This window comes from Peromyscus leucopus, chromosome 6 (genome assembly GCF_004664715.2).
Source record: "Peromyscus leucopus breed LL Stock chromosome 6, UCI_PerLeu_2.1, whole genome shotgun sequence".
NCBI classification, from domain to species: domain Eukaryota; kingdom Metazoa; phylum Chordata; class Mammalia; order Rodentia; family Cricetidae; genus Peromyscus; species Peromyscus leucopus.
The window spans coordinates 37102577-37127487 of record NC_051068.1 but is presented as its reverse complement, the minus strand read 5'-3'; the positions used below and the strand labels follow the sequence as shown (position 1 = coordinate 37127487).

At 40.7% G+C, this 24911-nt stretch overlaps 1 protein-coding gene across 1 annotated transcript in view; it reads left to right on the top strand.

Moving 5' to 3' along the window:
• Ankub1 (ankyrin repeat and ubiquitin domain containing 1) overlaps positions 1–18540 on the top strand; it is a 95228-nt gene extending 76688 nt beyond the window's left edge. Inside the window, 1 exon segment of the mRNA XM_028882195.2 lies at positions 18413–18540. Coding sequence (XP_028738028.2) covers positions 18413–18540 — 128 coding nt within the window.
• The last annotated feature ends 6371 nt before the right edge of the window (positions 18541–24911 follow it).

Below are 24911 nucleotides of genomic sequence, written 5' to 3'. Positions count from 1 at the left end.
CTATGAGTCTAACTCATAGGTTAAGCTAATAGAGCATCTATACTTACCCATAACTCCCTCACTTCTGGGCACTGCATCATTGCCTGTGGGGCATGTCCTCCCACTGGGACAGGGCCTTCTTCTTGTGCTTTTTCCTCTGTCTCAACACTGTCGGTTGGAGTGTTCAGGGAATTGTAAGCCTTCTCCCCATCAGAGCAAAGCAATGAGCTATATAATGAGCTCTCATAAATGAACTCTTCTCCAAATATTTTTTGGATAATTCTCAATAAGGAATTTGACAAGAGAAATCTGTGATAAAACAAAGCAAACACAAAGGGTCTCTGACATTTTGCATGGTTGTAAATCACATTTGATATATGAGGCTAAAAGTGTGTAGTTCAAAATCAGAGAAAAAGTCAGCTTCTATAAAATATAGGGGAATCTTCTGCTAGAAATTTGAAAGATTTTTGGGATCAGATAATAAAATGTGATCGCCACAGTGCAATACTCCCTAAGAGGATGATTTCTAGTGCTCCCCATGGGGTGGCAATATATACTGTTAACTTGGTTAACTTTTGTTCCATTTGTGGCAGACATGGCTGAGCATGTTTGTAAAGATGCTTACAGAAAGGTACAGTTAAGGAGGGAAGACTTCCCCTGAATATGGGCTCCATCCTATTGAAAGTTCCCATTGGGTGACTAAAAATGAAGAGACAGGCAAAGGCAACTGAGCAGCAGCATTCATGTGTCTCTGATTGCTCAGTGCAGATCCCATGTTAACAACTTGGCCCCCCGGGTTCATTTGAAGTAAGGCCTATTTGGAGGGAACTGGATAAATAACAGGTTGTTTGGAACCCTAGCTTTCTCTTCCATTTGTTGATTCTACATGATATGAGGAAAAGATATCCTGAGTCAGACCCTCATGTGATGTACTTCTTACAGGCCCAAGAGCAATTGCTCAATCAATAGTTAATCAGAAACTCAAATACTAGAGTCTTTATACTGAATAAACTCTGGTGCTTTATTATAGTACTTGAAATGTGCCTGCCATAGGAAAGTGTCTCTAAGCCAACCATAATCAGCAACAAGAGGCCAAGGATATGTTTAATCACACTAACCATGTCTTAGAACAACATATCTGATAAATAATCCATATTGTCTTTGTTTAGTTGGGAAACTACCTTGAAAACAAGTAAAAATTCACACATCCCTCAGTGATGACATCAAGGGTTCAATCTTGATTTTCTAACCCAGCACCCATGTTTTCTTATCATTTCACAATACTAGCTCTCTGTGGGTTAGTCTAGCAATATTCTAAATTGCAATCGACAAAGGACTGAGTCACTGAGCTCAAATACCCATTTAAACTCTACTAACTCAAAATCCACAAGCGATTCTTCCCCTCTAGAATAATCTGTTTTCATGTCACATTGTGAAGACTTGTTTACTCTAGGCATAAAATATATGCTTCATTACCTTTTTGGTGATATCTGTCAATCCTGAGTTGCAGGAACTAGGCAGGCATAAAATACTCAGGGCTATGCAAATGGCTAAATTAGAAGATGTCATATGGTTGACTTCAGAATTTTTCTCAATTTTGTAGAATATTCTGAAAAGTTGTTTCAAAAGAATGACATTCAGTTGGGGTAGTTGCACTAAAAGACTGAAAACAGAGACAAGTTATTTTAAAACAAAAATTTTACTCATGAAATTGTAAATATGAAGAAAGGAAACAGAGTAATTGTATCTTATTCATGGTCCTCTGAGAATAAAATGAGTAATATATCCTATAAATATTGCTTGAAATATCTCCCCAAAGTCAGAAAAAAGGAACAAATTTAATTGATACACACACACACACACACACACACACACACACACACACACGTTACATAAATGCTGAGATTAAAAGCGTGGGCAACTGTGACTCCCCAAGTCATACTTCTTCTTTCACAATGTCTTCTGTATTTGTGAACAATTGAAACCTTTTGTTGTCTGTCAATATGTTTAGTAAACGATTCTGTGGTATATGATCTAATGTGTCTAAGCAAACATCATTCCTATTTTTGTTGGTGTTGCTCAGGAAATTAGTGAATCATTACCTCTGCACTGCAGCTACTTTCTTCTCTTCACACACTTGGTCGAGGACACCAAGCCATTCATCATATAGTCTAGACGTCAGCACACTTCCTGGTATATTTTGAAGAAACTCCTTCCATCCATAGAAAACATTTTTTGTAGAAAATATAATTACAGGAATTGCTAAAAATACATCCAACTGTAAAATTCAGTTTAGTTAAAACTTTGTTCATAGTTCCCACTCTGTCCCCTAGTTGGAACCTAGTCTTACATGTTGATTCTTAAATTTTGTCCATCAAAACTAGAAACCTAAGACCAGATTTTGGGTAGAGCAAACTAGCACACACTTAAGAGATCAATACCTCATTTCAAATTCTATTTTTTTAAAATTTATTTATTATGTATACAGTGTTCTGCCTGCACACATCCCTGCAGGCCAGAAGAGGGCACCAGATCTCATTACAGATGGTAGTGAGCCACCATGTGGTTGCTGGGAATTGAACTCAGTACCTTTGGAAGAGCAGCCAGTGCTCTTAACGTCTCAGTCATCTCTCCAGCCCACTCAAATTCTATTTTTAAATGGCAAACATACATGTTATGGTGATTTCTTCACAATCAAGGGCTTTTTGCTTTTCACCCTAATGGCTCTGAAATAAGTGATCTAATTGCATAGACCCATGTGCTCATAAGCAAAGGATGAGTGATCCTGGACTTTCTTTCAAGTGCTGTGTTCTGAGAAAAAATGCTTCTAGTAACATTGTTGTGGAATATTATATTAAGGTGTGTTACTTTTGTTTATGTTGCATTTGTTTAACTTTGTGTAGCTGTGTTACTGTGCCTGTCTAAAACACCTGATGGTCTAATATAGTGCCGAACCTGCCAGTGCCAAGGCAGGAGAGAAAAATAGTTGGGGCTGTCAGGCAATGAGAATAAATAGGAGAAATCTGGAAGGGGAGGTCAAGGAGCCAGAGGAGGAGGAAGACTCCAGAGGCAAGCCACCCAGCTACACAACAAGCTACAAAATAAGAGTGAGAGTAAGATATACAGAAGTAAGAAAAGGAAAAAGCCCAGAGGCAAAAGGTAGGTAGAATAATAAAAAGATAAGAAAATCTGGAAAGAAAGAAGCCAAGCTAAGGCTGGGCATTTATAATTAAGAATAAGCCTCTGTGTGTGATTTGAGAGGTGGATGGTGGGCCCCTCAAAAGAACAAAACCAACAACATTTTGGTACACAATGTGGGGCTCAAATCCATGACCCTGAGATTAACAGTGTCATGCTCTACAGAATGAGCTAGCTGGGCATTTACAATTATGAATAAGCCTTCATGTATGATTTATTTGGGAGCTGGGTGGCAGAAACCCCAAAAGAGAAAAAAACAAAAAACAACATTTTGACATAGGGCCTGAGAATGCTTGAAAAAACAAAAGAGGATAGAGCTTCTTTAAGAGTTTATGCCAGCTGGTGAGCCCTTGGGCAGCTAGTATGTTAAGTAGGAATAAAACACTAAGTAAAAAAATGCCTGCCACAGTGCAAGCATCTCAGCATTCTAGAGATCCAGGAAGGTTGAATCTACTTCTGAACAGGTCTTCGGCTTTCTAGGCTTAGGTTTCATGACTCAAGAATTGGACAGAGTCAGCTGAGGAATGCTAAAGAGGATTTAGGTGCAGCTTAGTAGTTCTAAAGTTTGCTCACAAGGTCAAAAAAAAAAATAGAGATGCTCAGTAAAAGAGGTCCAAAATGGAAATACTGCTAAACAAGTTCCATTGTGTTTTACAATATACGTAGGCTTAAGAAAGAAAAAAAAGGATATAGTCATAAAAAATGAATAGTTTATAAAACAAAATCTTTAAAGACTAAAGAAAAAAAAGCCACCATGTAAGATGAGAAAAACCCTGGGAGTCTGGATCTTGTGTAGTATTGTGTTGATTTTAATTTTTTTGAATGTTGACAACCAAACAACAGCTGCTGAGAGACATGGGATTGAAAGAGGGACTGATGACATACACCAGCCTTGATATTGTAAGAAGCCTTAATTGTAAAACAGAAGTCAAAAAACATGTGCGTATAATGGAACTTAAAAGATGCATTGCTTTGGAGAAGTGGTTTTGCTTTTGTTTCCACAGAAGATGAGAGGCTTTGGATTCGTCCCAGGTTAATGTGGACCAGGTTTGATCAAGAGAGACCTCCTGAACCTTGACAGGTGGTATCTATCAGCAAAGGTTACTGCTGGTCTTCCCGAGACTTGGTCATCCTCTCAAAATTTTCTCAGGGACCTCTGGGGATCCCTTCGTCCACAGACAGCAGGAAGCAGTTTGGAGAAAACGACGTCCACATTCCCAAAAGATGGGTTGTGGGAGGCTTCTGGTTTTTTGGTGGGTTATGGATGTTTGCTATCATTTAGGGGAATATAGGAATGATAAGATAGAATTATATATTATTGAATATACTTTAAATAATAAGATAGATTATTGAGTCTACTATAAACTGAAAAACAACTATTAATTTCAAATATTTTGTATTTGCAAGGGCTTTTATATATTGATACAAATTTAAGGTAATTTTTGTTACACCACACAGTACATGTTTCTATTCTTGTTTAAAAGACTTGTATATTGATACAAATTTAAGGCAATTTTTGTTATAAAACACTGTATATATGTTTCTATTCTTATTTAAGGACTTTTGTATATTTATACAAATTTAAGGCCATTTTTGTTATACTGTTTATAAGTTCTTAATCTTGGTTAAAGGATTTTTGTATATTGATACAAATTTAAGGTTATTTTTCTTACAACATATTGTATATATGTTTCTACTCTTGTTTAAAGTATTGTAACTATGGAGTTCTTTTAAGATTTAAGGTAACAATCTATTTTTGAAAGCTATTATTATGAACTATTCAGGATAATCAAGAAACATAGGTTAGTAGTTAGTCATCCTTAACAATCTAATATGTAGATATGTTAGGTTTGCTTTCAGGTCATATAGATTTATATTTTAGATATATGGTCTTCAAATACTTCAAAGACCTAGAAAATATGGCATTTATAAGATTTTGTTAACCTAAGGTTTTTTTATGATAATGAGACAAGTCTGCTATTGCCAGCACCAATTTACTTGAGAGGTGATGGGCACTGAAGAAACTCCTTAAGGAGTTTGCTTTCATTGTGGCAGTGTTAGCTACTGGGCAAAAAACTGCTCTTGCCTTTGACTGCTGACAATGTGCTGTGCAGACTGGACATGCAGGACACACAGGGAAAAAAAACTATTCAACTTTGACAAAACAAGGCAGGACAGTCCTTCAAAATTCCTGCTTCACAGAAAAGTCTGCCAGATATTTTGCAAGACATGGAGGAAAACTATTGATGAACTTTGCCAATATAAGGCAGAACAGTCCTTCAAATTTTCTGCTTCATTGAAAAGTTTGCCATATATTCTCAGCCTACAGGCTGAAGATGGATGCTCCAACGTTGAAGAGGAACTTTGGATGACTGTCCAGGCAGCCAAATGTCTCTGTTGTTAGATAATATTATATCCTTCTGAGTCTTTGATGGAGTTAAAGACTAGGTAGTTATAGTTGCAGTTTTCCTTAGTTTGATAGTAAGTTAGGTGTAAAACTTTGGACTCACTATGATAGGTTAGACAATGCATTATTTTCTCTGAGTATGCTAACTACAAATGGACAGAATATTGCAAATGTAATTCTTACTTGAACTGTTTTTATTTTATTAAGTTGTTGTTGTTGTTGTTCTTTTTTCGAGACAGGGTTTCTCTATGCAGCTTTGTGCCTTTCCTGGGACTCACTTGGTAGCCCAGGCTGGCCTTGAACTCAGAGATCCTCCTGCCTCTGCCTCCGGAGTGCTGGGATTAAAGGCATGCACCACCACCGCCTGGCGATTTTATTAAGTTTTACTATGTTAAAGTTAAAACCTTTCATTTTTATTCAGACAAAATGGGGGAAAATGTTGTAGAATACTATTTTAAGATGTGTTACTTTTGTTTATGTTGCATTTGTTTAACTCAGTGAAGCTGTGTTACTGTGCCTATCTAAAACAACCCGATGGTCAAATAAAGAGCTGAACAGCCAGTGTTGAGACAGGAGAGAGAAATAGGTGGGGCTGGCAGGAAGAGAGAATAAATAGAAGAAGAAATCTGGGAAAAGGGAGATCAAGGAATCAGAGAAAGAGGAGGCCTCCAGGGGCCAGTCACCCAGCTACACAGCAAGCCACAGAGTAAGAGTGAAAGTAAGATATACAGAAGTAAGTAAATGAAAAATCCCAGAGGCAAAAGATAGATGGGATAATTTAAAGATAAGAAAAGCTGGCAAGAAAGAAGCCAAGCTAAGCTTGGGCATTTATAATTAAGAATAAGCCTCCACATGTGATTTATATGGAAGGTGGGTGATGGGCCCCTCAAAAGAGCAAAACCAAACAATAACATAACATCCTGTAAGTGGTGGAGGAAATGGAATGTGTGTCTTTTTATATTGATTGTCAAATAAATATCACAAAACTGGGAAACAATATGGTTGCTTAAAAAATACCTGAACAAAAATATCATCCATAGTAGCACTAATTTGAAATGCAGAAATCTTATGAAAACAAATTTCTAGATGTAGAACTATAGACACATAAATACTACAGAGAGTTGAAAAATAAGTCTTCCTCAAAGATGAACCCCCTAATTGGTAATTCAATAGCAATTGGTGGCTAAGAAATAGTGCATATACTGATAACCATAAGTGGACTCATCAGATTGTTTTAACATTTTTATGGATGTGTATGTATATATGTATGTAATTACAAAAATTAAAGAAAATGGACCCTGCATTTGAAAGGAAGTGGGAAGTTGATGGGAAACAAGAGGACTTAGAGTAAGGAAAGGAAAGGAGTGAAATGAGTGATTTAATTTTAATTTTAATTGTAACATAAAAGTAACATTCTATGGGGCTGAAGAGATGGCTCAATGATTAAGAATGCCTGCTTCAAAGCCATGGGGACCTGCATTTGGATAAGAAGGAGACAGGAAGATAATGAAATCTTACTGAGTATGTTTAGCCAAAGTATATGTGGAAGAGATATATGTTCTAAGGAAGGAAAACTTGCCTCTCAGGGAAAAAAAAGTAGAGAGTGACAGAGAATGATGAAAACTGGTACAAAACAGACCTGACTAGGCATGTACACAAGGTGTACACTCATGTGCCTGTATAAAATGACCCTCCATGTGCAGGGGGATGTCTTTCTGTATGCAGTGAATATATGTTGTTCCTGTTCCCAATGGTTAATAAATGAGCTGCTTTGGCCTATGGCAAGGCAGCTTAGAGGCAGGTGGGAAATCTAAGGAGAGAGACAGGAAAGAAGAAAGGCAAAGGCAGAGGGACACAAGCCTGCTGCTGAGGGAGCAACAAGATGTCAGCAGATGGGTAACACCACGGCCATGTGGCAACATACAGATTCATAAAAATGGGTTGATTTAAGATGAAAGAGTTAGCTGGCAAGCAGCTAAAGCCATAGGCCATACAGTTTGTAAATAATATAAGCCTCTGTGTGTTTATTTGGGTCTGAGTCACTGTAGGACCACAGGAGAGAGAGATTTGTCTGGACTATGGGGGACCGGGCAGGACTGGAGAAAACTTCTGGCTACATTTGGCTGCCCAACATGGAGCAAGGAGTTTCCACCTAAATCCTGAGAGAATTTTAAAAAGGGTTCTAAAATGGAGCCAAGAGCAGCTTCCTAGTTGTGTCTCTCAGGCAAGCCATGAGCTATAGTATGGCGGGTTCACAGCATGTGGGCTTGACTTATAGCATGGCAGATTCCCTCGGCAGTACACAGAGGTGTCTCCAAGCCATGTAGCATACTGCACGGTGGATTTAGGTTTTGCTAGTGCAGACAAAAAAAAAGTTTCTAAGCTACACATTCCTTGATAGAGGCATAGACCCACTGCCTCCATGAGTTGGCAGAGAGCATGGCTCCCAGAGCTGGCGATGAATTACCTCTACCATGTTGGGCACCTGAAGGGGGCAGAGCCAGCAGCCAAGGCTGCTGTTTCAGTCCTATCCATGCAGCATTTTAAAGCAATAGATTCACAAAAAGACAGATTCAGATGGAATGAACCCCTAAATGGTTTATGTTATGTTTAAAAATGCACTTAGGCTTGGAAGAGAGAGGAAAAGGAGGATAAACAGTTATATAAAGAAATAGATAGTTTTAAAAATTAAAGTGTTTAAAGAGACAGTAAATGTAATATAAAAAATAAGCCATGTAAAGATGGAAATTACACAGAGAGTCTGGATTATATTGTCTTTGGGATTTTTAACTTCAAAAAGACATTTGATTGCAAGGGCTACTGAGTTAAGCCTATATATATATATATATATATATATATATATATATATATATATATATATATATGTATGTATTTTTAAGGGTATCTTCAAAATTTGTGTCTAAGAATATATTGCTTTGGGAAAGAGGTTCTACTTTTGTTTCCACAGAAGATGAGAATCTATGGATTGCTTCCAAGCTAAGATGGTTTGATCAAGGAAGACCCCCTGAGAGGTTTCCAGATGTTTTGAACATCGAGAACAGCATCAAGCAAACTGGCTCAGACTATGCAGTCTCACAGACTACTCCAGTCAGGACTTGACCATAACTCTTAATTTTCTCAGAATCCCCATAAGATTGCCAGCACCCCCAACCAGCAGGAAGTAGTATGAGAAGCTACGCCCACATTCCCAAAATATTGTTTATAAATGTTTATTTTTATTTAAAGGGGGTTAATTATAAATGCAATCTTTCTAAAAAAGAAAAGGGGATAGTATAGATATGATAGGATAAAAGGGTAGATTATTGAATCTACTTTTAAAGAGCAACAACTTGTTTAAAATGTTTTACATTGCTATGGATTTTAGTTTATTGGTACAAATTTAAAGTTACTTTTGTTATACTGTATGTATATTTCTATTCTTATTTAAGAATTATGTTTGTGCAGCTCATTTGAAATTGTAAAGTATACAGATTAATAATTAGTCATCCATGATAATCAAACATATAGTCATGTTAGTTAAGTTTTCTAGGTATACATAGATATATTTCAATTAGGTAGGTAATCTTCAAACACTTTAAAGACCTACAGAATATGGCATTTAAATGTTTTAAAAACTTAGATTTTCCTGAACAATGAGACATGTCTGCTCCTGGTAGTACCAATTTACTTCAAAGAGGAAGAGGAGCATCGAAGACACTCCATATGGAGTTTATCTTCTTCTTGGCAGAACTGCTATGTGGACAAGAAACTGTTCTTGCCTGGACTGATTGAAAAAATGTTGTATATACTGGACATGTAGGACCTATGGAAAAATGACTACTAAATTTTGCCAAAACAAAGCAAGATGGTCCTTCAGGTTCCTGCTTCGCAGAGGAGAGTGCCAGACATTCTACAGAACAAGGGAAGAAGTGACCAAAAAAGCTCTAGGCCTATTGGCTGAAGATGGATGCTCCAACATTGCATCTTTGGGTGACTCTCCAGGCAACTGGCTGTCTCTGTCATTCTACATTTTTGGAAGTTGCTTACAACACACTTCCTATTTACTTAGGTAATATTATATCCTTCTGGGGTCTTTGATGTAGTTGAAGACTAAATAGTTGTAGTTATAATTCTCCTTAGTTGTGATAAAAGATAAACTAGACATGAAACTTTAGACTCACAAATACGGGATAGATGACAGAATATGTCTTTAATTTTCCCAAATACAAATAGACTATATATTGCAACTGTAATTCTTGCTTGACAACTGTTCGTTATACATAATTTTACTATGTTAAAGCTAAAACCTTCCTTTTTGATTAGATAGAAAAAGGGGAAGTGCTGGGAGATGTCTTTCTGTACACTGTGAATATATGTTGTTCCCATTGGTTAATAAATGAGCTGCTTTGGCCTATGGCAAGGCAGCTTAGAGGCAGGAGGAAATCCAAGGAGAGAGACAGGAAAGAAGAAAGGCAGAGGCAGAGAGACACAAGCATGCTGCCAAAGGAGCAACAAGATGTCAGCAGACGGGTAGCACTATGGCCACGTGGCAACATATAGATTTATAGAAATGGGTTGATTTAAGATGAAAGAGCTAGCTGGCAAGCAACTAAAGCGATAGGCCATACAGGTGTAAATAATACAGGCCTCTGTGTATTTACTTGGGTCCGAGTGGCTGCAGGACTGTGGGTGAGAGACATTTGTCTGGACCGTGGGGGCGGGGCAGTACCTGAGAAATTTCTGTCTACATCCATACCCTGTGATTATTTTGAAACCTGTGTCGCATGAGGAACAGAGGAATCAAATAAAAGATGCCTTGTTACATTACCATTCACTGTGACTGGTTTATGTTTGAACCCTTGTGTTATAAGCATCAGAGGGACCTTTCGGCTTATCATATTTCTATCATTCCTGTCTACTATCCTTCAAGAGTAAATGTGATGAGGGAAACTACTCACACAGATTGAGAGGAATCCTGAGTGTAGAGGATAAAAGAACTCTCCCTCTCTTTAAGATCGATGCCACAACAGGGACATTTCCGTTGTTCAAGCTAACTTCTGTCCCAGAATCCAGCCTTTCTTTTAGGGCTCAGAATAATCTTATATCCCCAGATGTTCTGAAGATACCTTCAGTGATTGGCCCCTTTTCACTAAGAAATGATAGCATGTCCTGAGAGAAAGAAAGAGAAGCACCTGTCACTCTACCTGCAGCACAGAGCAGGATTTCCTTCTCGAGAACCAGGCTAATGGTGTGCATAGTTGCAATGCAAGAGTTGGCGTGGGTGAAGAGGAACTGAACTGGTTTTGGTGCTTCTATCTCCTGATGTACCCATCCCACCCTAATGTTAACCCTGAAACCTCAGGCAATGTTTATTTTTAATCAGATTTCCCACTACAGTAAAGTGATTTAATCCAACTTTTCCAATACATGGTTTCTGGCGAATAGCCCTCACTTACCTTTCTATACTTAAGGCAATGATTTGATGCACATTTGTTTCTCCACTTGATGATAGAATTGAAGGGGGTTATTTAGAAGCAGGATTTTGTCCTTAGGACAGCCAGAGAAGAATCATGTGAGACCTACCAGAATTGCTGTAGATAGATTGCCATCCTCGCAGATGGCAGTCAGATCTTTTCCAAAGAGTTTTCCTCTCTTCACAACTGGCAGGACTGTGCACACTTGGTCCTGGTGGGGCACATAGCCCTTGTAGAACAACCAGGATATGAAAGGCCATCTTCTCTTAACGGTTGGCTCCTCTGTATCTAAAGAGGAGATGAGATCATTACATGGAGTAGTTTCATTTATGCAACCTTTGTCGCAGATTTCCAATTGCATAAGATACATGCTGTAATGCATACAACGAGGTTATCATTTCTGATATAAAATTCCCCACATTGTTAAATTGGTTACTCATCCTGTTGTGTGTGTATATGTATAGTTTTCTTCCCTATACTCTGCACGGTTCATCACGGAGACCTGATCTGAGTGTTCTTCTGTGGGAATTCTCACTACACAACGCTGTCTAACCCCCACATTACATCATGAGGTACTTGATACCTAGTTAACATGATTCATGAGTTTTGTCCCATCAGAGGCCTCAGTGTCATACCCTTTTTCACAGCCACCCTCACTGGTATTCACATCAAGCAGTGTTCTATTGTCCTCCAATGTCAGAGTGTGTCTCTTCCCATTCTGAGCTTTCTCGCTGAGCTTTTTGGAGAACCACTGACAGATTTCTCTCATCAGCAGCAGATGCCCTCATGAGAAAGTGTGCATGACTACGTTTGTCAGACAGACTCTGGGCCCATGCTCCCACTGTGTTAGTTCAAAGCTGAGATCAAAGTCTCTCTTTCCTTCTAAGATTGCTTTTAGAATATTGGGCCATAATGAAATCTTTAAAAAGTTACTATGACAGCCAGGCAGTGGTGGCCCATGCCTTTAATCCCAGCACTTGGGAGGCAGAGCCAAGCAGATCTCTTTGAGTTCGAGGCCAGCCTGGTCTGCAGAGCAAGATCCAGGACAGGCACCAAAACTACATAGAAAAACCCTATCTCAAAAAAACAAAACAAAACAAACAAAAAATTACTATAACAGATGTGTTAACAGTAAACAAAGGAGTGACAGAGCAAAACACAGTCTTTTTCAGCATACAATATACTGGTTGGCTTTCCAATACCAAATAGTCAGACCTTAAAACACAAGTAATATTATTCAGATTGAGTAAGATGTATGAGTGAGTGAGTATGTGTATGTTGATGTGTACATGTGTTTATGCATGTATATTTGTAAATTTTTAAAAAGACAAGAATTCGAAAGCAATCAAAGTGATTCATGAGAGGTTTTGTAGAAAAGCAAAAATAATGAAAGTATAGTGTAATCTGAAAAAATATTTAAATAAATTCAAAGGCCCCAGTATATAAATATTAGGTTCATTTCTAGCTCAGACTCAGATCTAAAGACACATATAAAACACAGTTGTTTTGTGAATTGAAGTGAGACTAGAGACTGGGATCCAATCCTAAGGCCATTTCTACTCAAGCCCAGAACAGATGATCTCCCCTTCCATACATATAATTTTTCTGTATAACTTTCATTACAGGTTTGTCTAAGTGCAGTGATTAGGCCATGTTTTGCTCTGATCATAAACCCACATGATGGGGAACATATGGGGATCCAGGTCTTAGAGATCATATTCTAATGGGACCAAAAGTGTATGCACACATATGTATGCAGTATCTTGGCATACCAGCTTATGGTGACAATCTGCCTGGAAGAATGAAACGTTCTCACTATGAACAAGCTGAGTCTTGCAGCACTTAGAATTCTCTCAAGTCCGGCCTGGGGCATGTTGTTTGGTTTTTTATTTTGTTCCTTTCCAAGCAAGAAATGACACTATGCATTGATATTTTATGCAGAACAGCAATTGGAATTGAGAAAGGCCACTTGAAGGAAGGTCAGGGACTCACTGTTCCACTTCTGGTTTCTTGCTGGGTCTCTGGGCTTTAGGATGAATCGCCCCTGTATATCTGCTTGTTGCACATACAGCCCAGGCAGGATAGGAAAAGCTGTGCAATTTCTTGATTCCCATCGTTGATTGACAGTATTTTAAATGTTTCTCATTATGGTGTCATAGGGATGCTCATGCCCTATGAGAAGAAAATATGAATATGAGTTGAAACTTGAATGTGAGCAAACCTGCCAATGTGATTTAGCATGCACTGTTATATTGGATTTCTCCTTGTGCTTCTGGACCAAGTAGACTGTACACCCTGGAGCATCAGGAGCCTCCCTGGAACATTCTGATGAGGTAAGAATGTGTAAGCCAAGAACTCTAAAAACAGAAAACTTTCAACTTGTCACTTTGTTTGAAGAACATAGGCCCATCAGTGTACTGTTTAGGGGGGACTTTTGCTGTGCTCCCCTGTGACCATTTTAAGGCCTGCTGGTTTCTGCCTTGATATCAAGATTTTTTACATCATTAGAATATTACTTCACTGGTCTAGCATAGTATTAACATAAATATTTCCCATTCCATAATTGACATTTATAATGAAAAGGAAAGATGTTTATATGGAGGGGGGCTGGTACTCTAATTCTCTTAACCACATCAAGCACTGGTTTGTTCAATATTTTCTCTCTCATGATTTCTGTCACATTTATAAAGGATCCATTTCCATTCATACATGTACCCGCTTCTTGGTCTGGTTCACGTGCTTCATGGCAGTCACAGAAGTACTGGGGTCTGTTTGAATGATTCAGCCAATGAAGACACTAGGGGGCTCTCAGTAATTATCTCTAAATGACCACTGCAGCTCTTGGTCAAGAAGACACACACATGTGGGCAGCAGACACCTCCTTACCAGCAGCATTCACTAACACGGAGCTGCTATTATAGGTAGAAATTGAGCAAGAACCTCACAGTCCATCATGGGTTAGGTCAGCCAAAGTATCCACTAGTCACTTCCACTTGTATAGGAAGGCTAGTTGTAGATGTAACTATCTTATTAAATAAGAAACACAGAGCCAGTGCAGAGATGAAAGCCCAAGAGGTCAGAGCTAAGAGCCTTACCCTTCACTGCTGCTGCTGTCCTCTTCCGCAAGAGAGCTACTTCCTGTTTGTCTTTTTTATAGACTTTCTATTCTGCCTTCTCAATGTTTGTAAACCCAACCACATGACCTCCTCGTCACTGCCTGTCTGTACAGACCTCCTGGTCTTCTATGGTTGGTATTGAGATTAAAGGCATGTGTCTCCATGCTGGCTGTATCCTTGAACACACAGAGACCCGCCTAGCTCTGCCTCCAAAGAACTGGGATTAAAGGCGTGCACCACCACTGCCCAGCTTCTGCTATGGCTTGCTATTAGCTCTGACCCCTAGGTAACTTTATTTACTAATATACGAAATAAAATCACATTTCAGTACAAATAAAATATCACCACAGCTAGTCTCACAAACCACGACTCCAGACAACTCACCTAACACCATGTAGAAGTACTGGTTGGACCATCTGTCACTAACGAACTCTATATTTGAATTAATGAAAATGAAGCTTCTAAAACTGAATTCAAGATCACATTGCTACAATAAGCACAGGAAATGTGCTAATATGAATTAATTTTGTGAGTACATGTGGCTTTTGCAGGGATGAGAGTAACTGAGACCAGAGATCATGGAATCTTGATCCTTGGCATAGAAGACAGTGTAGGATCAACTCAGGCCAAATGATATGTCTGTAGAGTGCTGTGGGATGTCTTTCTGCATGCTGTGAATATGTGCTGCTCTGATTGGTTGATAAATAAAGCTGTTTGGCCTATGGCAAGGCAGCTTAGATGCAGACAGGAAATCCAAGCAGATAGATAGGAAGAACAAAGGCAGAGGCAGAGGAGACACCATCCCACCATCCAGGGAGCAGCATGTAATGGCACACAGGTAAAGCCACAGAACACGTGGCGACATATAGACTAATAGAAATGGGCTGAGTTTAGTTATAGGAGCTAGCTAGCAAGAAGCTTGAGTCATAGGCCATGGCCATAAGTTTGTAGATAATATTAAGCCTCTGAGTGATTATTTTATAAGCAGCTGTGGGATGTAGATGGGAGAAATTCATCCTGACTGCAGAGCTGGGCAGGACCAGAGAAACCCTCTGACTACAGCAAAACCAGCCTTTTGGTTGCTTATCAACAGATTCCAATGAGGTTCATGTGACCCAAAGTCCAGGTTAGTGATGATTCAAATGTGGAAGACTGGTTCAGAAGGCTGTGTTAGAGCACACAAAGAACAGACAGCAACCAACCTGTGCACTCTGACAGGCTCTGTGCTCTGGATGCAAGCAGAGCTCTCTATTCTGTTTTGTTTGTAGTTTTAAAAGGCATACTTTATGTGTTTTGTTCATTATTTTGTGTCTCCAGTGCATAGAACAGTTCTGGGTATATAGATGGTACACAATACACAATGTGTGAGTGACTGCTGAAGAACCAGAGTTCAGATACCAGGGTACAAATAGGATGAGCTCTGAACAGGGAGGAGTCGGATATGCACCAGAATGAAGGAGAGAGGTCCTCAAATTAAGTCAGGTGGGATATGAGGAAAAGCTAACTAAGCATGTGTGGTTTAGTTAGCCAGGTTTAAAAGTTAATTCTATGGGCAGCATAGATGGGTTAACCCACTTAGCGGGTTCAGAGAGACATAACCACTGAGATAAAGCAAGAAGTTAGCCCAACACACACACACACACACACACACACACGGTTGAATTTGGTAGACATATACCTGGGGCCCACTCCTAATAGACATAGCATTTTAAGACTTAAAAGGAAGGACTATATCCATGGCTCAGTGGTTAAGAGAACTTACCATTCCTGAAGATGACCTAAGGGTCCAGTTCACAGCATCCATGTGGCAGTTAAAACCATCTCTCACTCCAGTTCCAGGGAATCCAATGCTCTCTTCTGATCTCCAAGGGCACAAAACATATATGTGGTACTCATATATACATGCAAGTAAAATACTCATTGTCTTAGTTAGGGTTCTTGTTGCTATGAAGAGACACCATGACCACAGCAAATCTTATAAAGAAAACATTTAACTGGAGTCACTTGCTTATAGTTGCAGAAGTTCAGTCCATTGTTATAGTGGGGAGCATGGCAGCGTGCAGGCAGACATGGTGCTGGAGCTGAGAGTTCCTCATCTTACAGGCAACAGGAAGTCAACTGAAACACTGGATGGTATTCTGAGCATAGGAAACCTCAAAGCCCACCCCCACAGTGACACACTTCCTCCAACAAACCCATACCCATTCCAACAAAGCCCCACCTCCTAATAGTGCCACTCCCTGTGAGATAATAGGAGGGGGCAATAACAATCAAACTACCACACTCCGAAACATAAAATAAAATAAAATTTTAAAACAATAACAACAAAAAGGCCCGCAGGACTTCCCCAGACTAGAGGAATGATTAAGGGGAGGATCCAGGCAAGGAGGTAGATGACATGGCTGACTACATTGCTTTGTGAAGGGGCAAGGAAGAAATGGAATAATGAAGAACGTTTGCTTTTAGAGACAAATCTGTCAGAGAGCTGTGAAAAGCAAGACCTCAGTAGAGGAAGGAAGCAGCAATGCGACAAACAAGAGACAGTACAGAGAACAGCAAAAGTTAGTGACAAGGGAACTGCCAACCATGAAGAAATGCTTCTGAGCCAGAGGCTACAAACCCCTCACTGATGGTGTGTGGTGCTGTGTGATGGCCTGATGGTGTGTGATGGTGTGCGATAGTGTGAGATGCTGTGTGATAGGTGTGTGATGCTGTGCGATGCTGTGTGAGCAGAGAGAGAAGGAACTGGGGTTTGTTTCTGCCTTTGTAGGTAGAGAGGAGAGCAAAGATGTCTTGAAGGGAACAAATTTAGGGAAGCTACAAAAGATATGTTAAATCGTAAGTATAGAGGAGAGAAATATTCCTACTGTAGAGACCAGAGTGGGGCATCTGATCCTCTGGTAGCTATACTTTTTTTTTTTTTTTTTTTTTTTTTTTTGGTTTTTCGAGACAGGGTTTCTCTGTGTAGCTTTGTGCCTTTCCTGGAGCTCACTTGGTAGCCCAGGCTGGCCTCGAACTCACAGAGATCCGCCTGGCTCTGCCTCCCGAGTGCTGGGATTAAAGGCGTATGCCACCACCGCCCGGCTTGTTTTGTTTTTTTTGTTTTTTGTTTTTTTTTTTTGGTTTTTCGAGACAGGGTTTCTCTGCGTAGCTTTGCGCCTTTCCTGGAGCTCACTTGGTAGCCCAGGCTGGCCTCGAACTCACAGAGATCCGCCTGGCTCTGCCTCCCGAGTGCTGGGATTAAAGGCGTGCGCCACCACCGCCCGGCGCTTGTTTTGTTTTTTAAGACAAGTTTTTTTTTTTTTTTTTTTTTTTTTTTTTTTCTGTGTAGCCCTGACTGTCCTGGAACTCACTCTGTAGACCAGGCTGGCCTGAAACTCACAGAGATCCGCCTGCCTCTACCTCCCAAGTGCTGGAATTAAAGGCATGTGCCATCACCGACCATTTTTGCTTTGTTTTGTTTTGATTTTTTTTTTTTTTTTTTTTGAGACAGGGTTTCTCTGTATAGCTTTGCGCCTCCCAAGTGCTGGGATTATGGCATGCGCCACCACCGCCCGGCTCATCTGATCCTCTGGAACTAGAGTTACAGGTAGCTATGAGCTGCCATGTGGGGCTGGGAACTGAGTCAGGGTCCTCTGCAAGAGTAGCCAGTGCTTTGAACTACTGAGCCATTTCTCCAGTCTGTAAGCTCCTGCTTTAATAAATCACATTTTCATTGTACAAAGTGGCAGCAGCTGCATTGAAATCTGCAACTCTTCCTTAGTATAGATGGAGCAACTGCAGCAAAGAAGTAGTTCCCTAGCATTTCAGTTAAAGGCTACCAAAAACAAACTTGTTTCTAAATTTAAGACTCCTACAGGGGTCAGGAAGGAAGAGCAGTAAGGGAGGATGTGCTCCATTGATTGCCTAGGAAGGACAGATAGAAAATGTTAGAACCCAGAAAATTCTACACAACCTTGTGTGGCTTTCAGTTTCTAGATGTGGGCTGTAAACTTGTAGCACTAACTAGGGAGAATATCTTTCCTGCCTCAATGTAACACATTGGCTTTAGAAAGACTGTTGTTTCTATTAGAAAGACTGTTGTTTCTATTTCCCCTCCGACCTTTGTGATGAGTAAACTAAACAGTAACTAAACCACCCTTGATATTCCGCAACATACAGGGAAGAGATTTGGCCTCCTTGTGAATTATGTCTTTGCATTTCTTGTTTGTTTGGGTGTTTGGTTTTTTACAAAAAAGCCTTTAAAGAGAAGCGATGACTACAGCAGTTAGGAATAGCAAGAGTCCTGGCCAAAAAGAACATTTCTAATCTGACTATCCAAGGAGGTCCAGCAAAGTGTGAAAACCTTCCAGAAATTATGCTTTGAAAACTCAGAGCAGCTCTGGTTTGGACAGAGATATGGACAAATAGAATCTCCAATTCTAATACGAACATATCTAATAACAGACTTCAACAGATGTTGGATGTTTAACAGCAAGCTTTCTCAGATACTGTATTACTCAAAGTTCTCTAGAGGAGCAGAACCCATAGAATGAGTATGCATTAAAAGCGTTAGCTTACATGTCATTTGGGTAGTGCAACAACAGCTGCCTTCCCACTGGAGAAACTGGGACCTGCTCACCCAGGAGGCTGGATAGTTCCACAATTCCAACCTGGTGCTGAAGGTGTGAAGGAAGGATTCCTGGTCTTCTCATCAGTAGCCAGAAGAAAGTGGATTTTTTTCTATCAGGGAAGAAATGCAGCAGCAGCTGCAACAACAGGGGAAATTGAGGTACAAAGGCAAGCAGGCAAGAAGCAAAGCCTTTCCCTAGGAACTCCTTACATATGGCTGCTGTGGAGGTGTGAATAAGAATACTGTTCCACCCCCGCCCCAGGCTTATATATTTGAATTCTTAAGTTTTTTGTGTTTCACTGGGGATGTTTTGAGGTTTCAAAAGCCTGTGCCAGGTCTAGTTTCTCTCTCTTCCTACGGATCAGGATGTAGCTCTCAGCTACTGCTCCAGCACCTGTCTGCACACTGCCATGCTCCTCACCATGATAATAATGGACTAAACCCCTGAAACTGTAAGCCCAAACCCAGTTGAACGTTTTCTTACATAAGTTGCCTTGGTCGTGGTGTCTCTTCACAGTAATAGAGCAGTGACTATGGCAGCTGCTATTAGATGCCATTTAAGGTGGATCTACCACACTTCTAAATAATCCAATAAAAAAAACTCCTCATACATATCAGGGGCTCACCTTTATCTAGATAATCCCTCATGCACTTTCTCAGGGGCTCACCTTTATCCTCACACACATTCTCAGGGGCTAGCCTTTATCTAGATAACCCTTCACAGTTATAAATTGGAGGCTTATCTCTTAGCCAATTCCAGGCCCAGTCAAGTGGACATCCAAGGTTAGTTATCAGGGATACAGACATCCGAGCGGCACTTAAACCCTTACAGGACAGTGCTGTCAGATTTTAAGAACACGCCCCCCACCTCTGAGTCTCAGAAAGAACTCACAGGAAAACAAACAAACAAACAAAAGCTGACACTAGAAGATGCCTGTAGAGTTGGGAAACCAAGGAGGATATAGGAACAGGAGCTATAATTTTGATTGTATTTTTTACCTTTGTTTTTTTCCCTGGGTTTGTTTTAATGCTCTGGAGTTTAAGTGTCACATAAATGAAGAAATAGTAAGATAACTTTTAAATAAAATTCTGTATAACAAGTGTTATACCCAAATCATGACCCCAAAGAGACCACTGAAGACCGTGGATGTCCAGAATGCAACAGCAAGGTTTATTCTATAGATACAAGTCTAGACAGGGAACTCGTTCCTACACCCAATACAGTGAAGCAGGGAGGAGTTGCTCTTTCTTTGTGAGGCTAGCTATTTAAAGGCAAAAACTGCAAGCCCTTCAAGGTGGTTGGGGGAGTTTGGCACAGGTGCAACTTGGATTGGTTTATTTTTATTTTTGAAGGTCTCTGTTCTCTTTTAATTGAGTGAGGGTATGTAACCTTTGAATTTACTGGTTGGGGGTTACAATTATCATTTTGGGGGCTGTCCAGGACAAGTCCCAGGCTTTGTCCTTGAGCTGCCATGGGGGCTGGCTGGCCTAGCATGTACTGACTGTGGAGGCTGGCTCAGTGGTCCAGGCTCTGTCCTTGAGCTGCCATGGAGGCTGGCTGGCCTAGCACATACTGACTGTGGGGGCTGGCTCAGTGGTCCAGGCTCTGTCCTTGACTCATGCACATAACTCTAAGTTGGTGAGGGGTCCAACTTAGACAGTAAACATCTGGCGGAACGTTGAGCAGTCAGAATACGTGCAGAAAGGGAGCTACTGCAAGGACTATGTCTTTTGTTCATGGCCCTCCCAGAAACTGCTTGCTCAAGTCTCAGGAAACTGAAATTGAGGCCTGATCTCTGAGAAAAGACTGAGGAGCCTGTTACGGCATCTGCTTGGTCCTTTCACAAGGTCCCTGCAAGAGTTACTGAGAGTTGCTAGGTTCAGACATCATTTTAACTTCTTGCTACTATTTTTTCAAACTGAAGTAACTACACAGATGTTACATTTCCATGTAGTGGATTTCACAAGCATGTGTCTGTGTGAACAGTACCGCAGTAAACACGTAAAACAGCTTAGTTACCCCTAGGAAGTTTCTTCATGTGGTTGAATAAATCGAAACCATTAAAAGACAGTGCTGCCCTGACATCAAATTCTAGGAAGAAGATTTGAAAAACATTTGGAACACTATTGTTCACAGGGGCTCTGATGTTTTATGATTATTTTATAATGTCCCTTTTGTTTGGGCTTAGTTTGGTTTTATGAGACATGGAGTAAAATGTAGTTCTGACTGGCCTAGACCTAATTATGTAGTCCAAGTTAGTCTAAAAGCTGTGGCAATCCTCCTGCTTCAGCCTCCCAAGTTCTAGGACTTACAGGCATGAGTTGCCACATTCCATCCAGTACTAGGTTTTTTTTTTATTACTTCCTCAGTAGTTAGGGTTCTATTTATGGATGTATCATATAATCTATTGAAATGCATAGAGATTTAGACTGTCACTATTTCTGAGATATTATGTATAAAGCATTTATGGACACTGTCATCAAAGTGTTTTCTAGATATCTGTTTTTCCCCTTCTTTTAAGTAAATACCTAGGAATGGAATTATCTGTTGATAAGGTGAGTACAAAATTAGCACTGTAAGAAATTGTGTAAGAGTTCTTAGGGTACCTTTGCAATTTCACACTTCCACCGGCAACAGAAAAGAGCTCTCATTTCACATGCGTCCCTAATACTTGCTTCAAGGCCTAGCAAACAAGCTCAAATGTTTCCAAGCAGCTGGCCAGAGTCCTTTTTGCCCTACTTAGAAACCACAGGTGGGCAAGAAGCAGTTGTTCCAGTGCTAACCTTTGGCAGTTTCTGTAACCCTTGACAGCAGAAGGCAGCAGCAGATGGCTCAGTAGCAGGTGGGAGCTGCTGTGGGTTATTTGTACACTGTGTGAAGATATATTACTGTTATTGGTTTAATAAAGAGCTGAATGTCCAATAGCTAGGCAGGAGGTATAGGCGGGACTTTCAGGCAGAAAGAACGGAATAGGAGATGAATCTAGGCACCAAGGAGACATGGAGGGAGTCAGATATACAGAATGAAAGAAAGGTAAAAAGCTATGGGGCAAGATGGAGAATAATATAAATGAGTTGATTTAAGTTATAAGAGGTAGTGGGACAAGGTTAAGCTAAGGCCAAGCTTTCATAATAAATAAGAAGTCTCCATGTCATTATTTGGGAGCTGGCTGGCAGTACAGAGAAAGACTTGCTACAGGTAGCCCTCTCTGGTACAACTCTTTTTTTTTTTTCAGAGCTGAGGACCGAACCCAGGGCCTTGTGCTTGCTAGGCAAGTGCTCTACCACTAAACCCCCAACCCCTGGTACAACTCTTGTTCAGGTCTCTGGTATCAAGACTTCTAGCCCTGCCAGTGTTATGATCCTTGGGCAGCCCTTAGGTATTGGAATAAACCTTGAACAAACACTGCAAGACTCTAGGAATTTTTCTCCATTAAGCTTGCGGAAATTCCCTGCCCCTATGTTTAGACTCCAGTCTGTTGCCAGGCATGGTGACACATGCCTTTGATCCCAGCACTCAGGAGGCAGAGGCAGGCAGACCTCTGAGTTCAAGGCCAGTTTTTCTACAAGTTTCAGGACTGCCAGAGCTATGCAGAGAAATCCTATCTCAAAAAACCACAAAAACAAAACAAATGAAAACCCTCCAGTCCCATCCCCCTCCCTAGCATTACCAAACTCAGTTGCTCACTGTGACCCTGTATCCTGATAGCCTAGGCAAGGGAGCTTCTAAAGATAAACCAGGCTTGTCTGGATAAACAGTTCCATGAGGGAGAAAATATAGGTTTTCGTGTAGCCCCAGAAGTTCTATATAAACCCCAAATATTCCTTTCTTCTTCTTCTTCTTCTTCTTCTTCTTCTTCTTCTTCTTCTTCTTCTTCTTCTTCTTCTTCTTCTTCTTCTTCTTCTTCTTCTTCTTCTCCTTCTCCTCCTCCTCCTCCTCCTCCTCCTCCTCCTCCTCCTCCTCCTTCTTCTTCTTCTTCTTCTTCTCCTTCTCCTCCTCCTCCTCCTCCTCCTCCTCCTCCTCCTTCTTCTTCTTCTTCTTCTTCTTCATCTCCTCCTCCTTCTTGAAGACACCACTTCCCTGCTGTGCCTGCCCCTCACTGAAATAAACAGTTCCATCTGCTGAGGTCACACTGGTCTCTTTTCTGTTTTCCTGTCTGTCTCTCTAAGCTGCCTTGGAAATTTAACACTAGGTAGTGGAATCTTTACTTCTACACGTTTCACAGATCTGGTGTAGGTCTACAGTACCAGGATCCTTGGTGCTATAAGGGTTACAATTCTTTTATAGGCCTGGGAAATCAAAATCCCTTAGTGTTGAACAGTAAACAGCACTGAAGATTCTAAGTAGGCAGGTGCCCGGTTCCTCATACTTTGGTGATTGCCAATTTTGCAGCTCCTGGGAGACAATTGGCTCCCTAGAACTCAAGAACTCTTCCAGCAACCAGGGCCTGCAGCTACCCTTTGGCTCTTTTTAAAAATAATTTTTATTACATTAGGAGAGCTGAAAAGGGGGGCAGGGAGAGGGAGAGTGTGTTTATGTGTATGTGAACACATGTGCCACAGTGTGCTTTGAGAAGTCAGAGAAGAACTTATAGGAATCAGTTTTCTCTTCTACCATGTGAGTCACAGGGATTGAACTCAGGTCTTCAGCCTTCGTAGCAAGCACCTTTTACCTACTGAGCCTTCTCACTCAGCCATTCTGTTTGGTTCTTTACACTCTTCTATCCCTCTTCAGTTTTTTTGTTTGTTTGTTTTGTTTTGTTTTTTGAGACAGGGTTTCTCTGTGTAGCTTTGCGCCTTTCCTGGGACTTGCTTTGTAGACCAGGCTGGCCTCAAACTCACAGAGATCTGCCTGGCTCTGCCTCCCGAGTGCTGGGATTGAACGCCTGCGCCACCAGCGCCCGGCTCCCTCTTCAGTTGTTAGGAAACCAGCCATTTTACCATTCTTGCCTCTCAGCTCTCCCTCTTCAGCTGTCAGTCATCAGACTGCTCAGTCACTTCTGTGGCTTGATGTGCTGTTGCAGGTGTTGCCACGTTGTTGCTTTTACCATGGCTGCTGCTTCACTGGATCGGCTTCTAGAAGTGGGCAAGAAACCACCATTGGAGGGAAGCCTTTTATTGGGTCTGAAGTTGCAGCAGCAAAGGGATGCAGTGCAGGGGGATCTGTCCCTACCAGCTCACCAACTGAGCAGCCCGATTCTACATCCAAAGAAATGGTGTTTGCACCAATAGCAGCAAAACCTCACACATAAATGAAGGTGTGTTTGCGCAGCGTCTTCCCTTTGGATGGGTCACCAGGGGGCGTGCTCCCCTTCTTACCTAAGTAGAAATGGTTACAGGCTCACAAAGGCTTGTGATAACACAAAGTCTTATACAAAGTGTTTGAAGCCACCCTGGTTAAGGCTGCCCCTTCAGAAACCAGCGCAAAAACTTGTGCTCACTATGTGGTTTCCTCAAGGTGTTTGTGGAGTGTACAAAGCAGTCAGTGACTGCATAAGAATAGTCCAGCTGCCTGACTGGCAGTCCTTTTGTTCAAGGCATATAGAACAGAAAGGGATAGACTAACAGCTGCTGGCTAGGAAGTCAAACTTCCCATTCTCCGATGTTTCAGCTTATTACTGAACAATGAACACCAGAAGGCTTTCTTGCAAGAACTTAAACATTTTATCATTAATATTAATAATGGCTTTAACAGCACTTTAACAATTCTTAACATTTGACTACCAAAGAGTGGGTCGATCCTCCCCATTTGTCTCTCAAAGAGACATCAGTGGAGTAAACAGTTGTGATTAGATGCGAAGGATATGGTAGAAACAAAGAAGCTATAAAAACTAATTTTCACTTCTGTCTTGATGGCAGATTATAGAAAAAGCTGTCTCTAGTTGAGAATGAAGAAAAGAATTTAAGAGGTCCTAGATTAAATCCCTAAATAAAAAGACAGAAATGAATACTCTCTCCCCCATTTTTTCTCTCCTTCCCTGTCTTTTTTCTCTCCTTCTCTTTCCTCCTACCATAGGAGAGAGATTTGGAGGGTCACTATCAATTGTCATTCTATCATCTTTTACATATGAGACAAAGCAAAAGGTGATCAAATTCTCACACATCACCAAATGATAAAAATAATG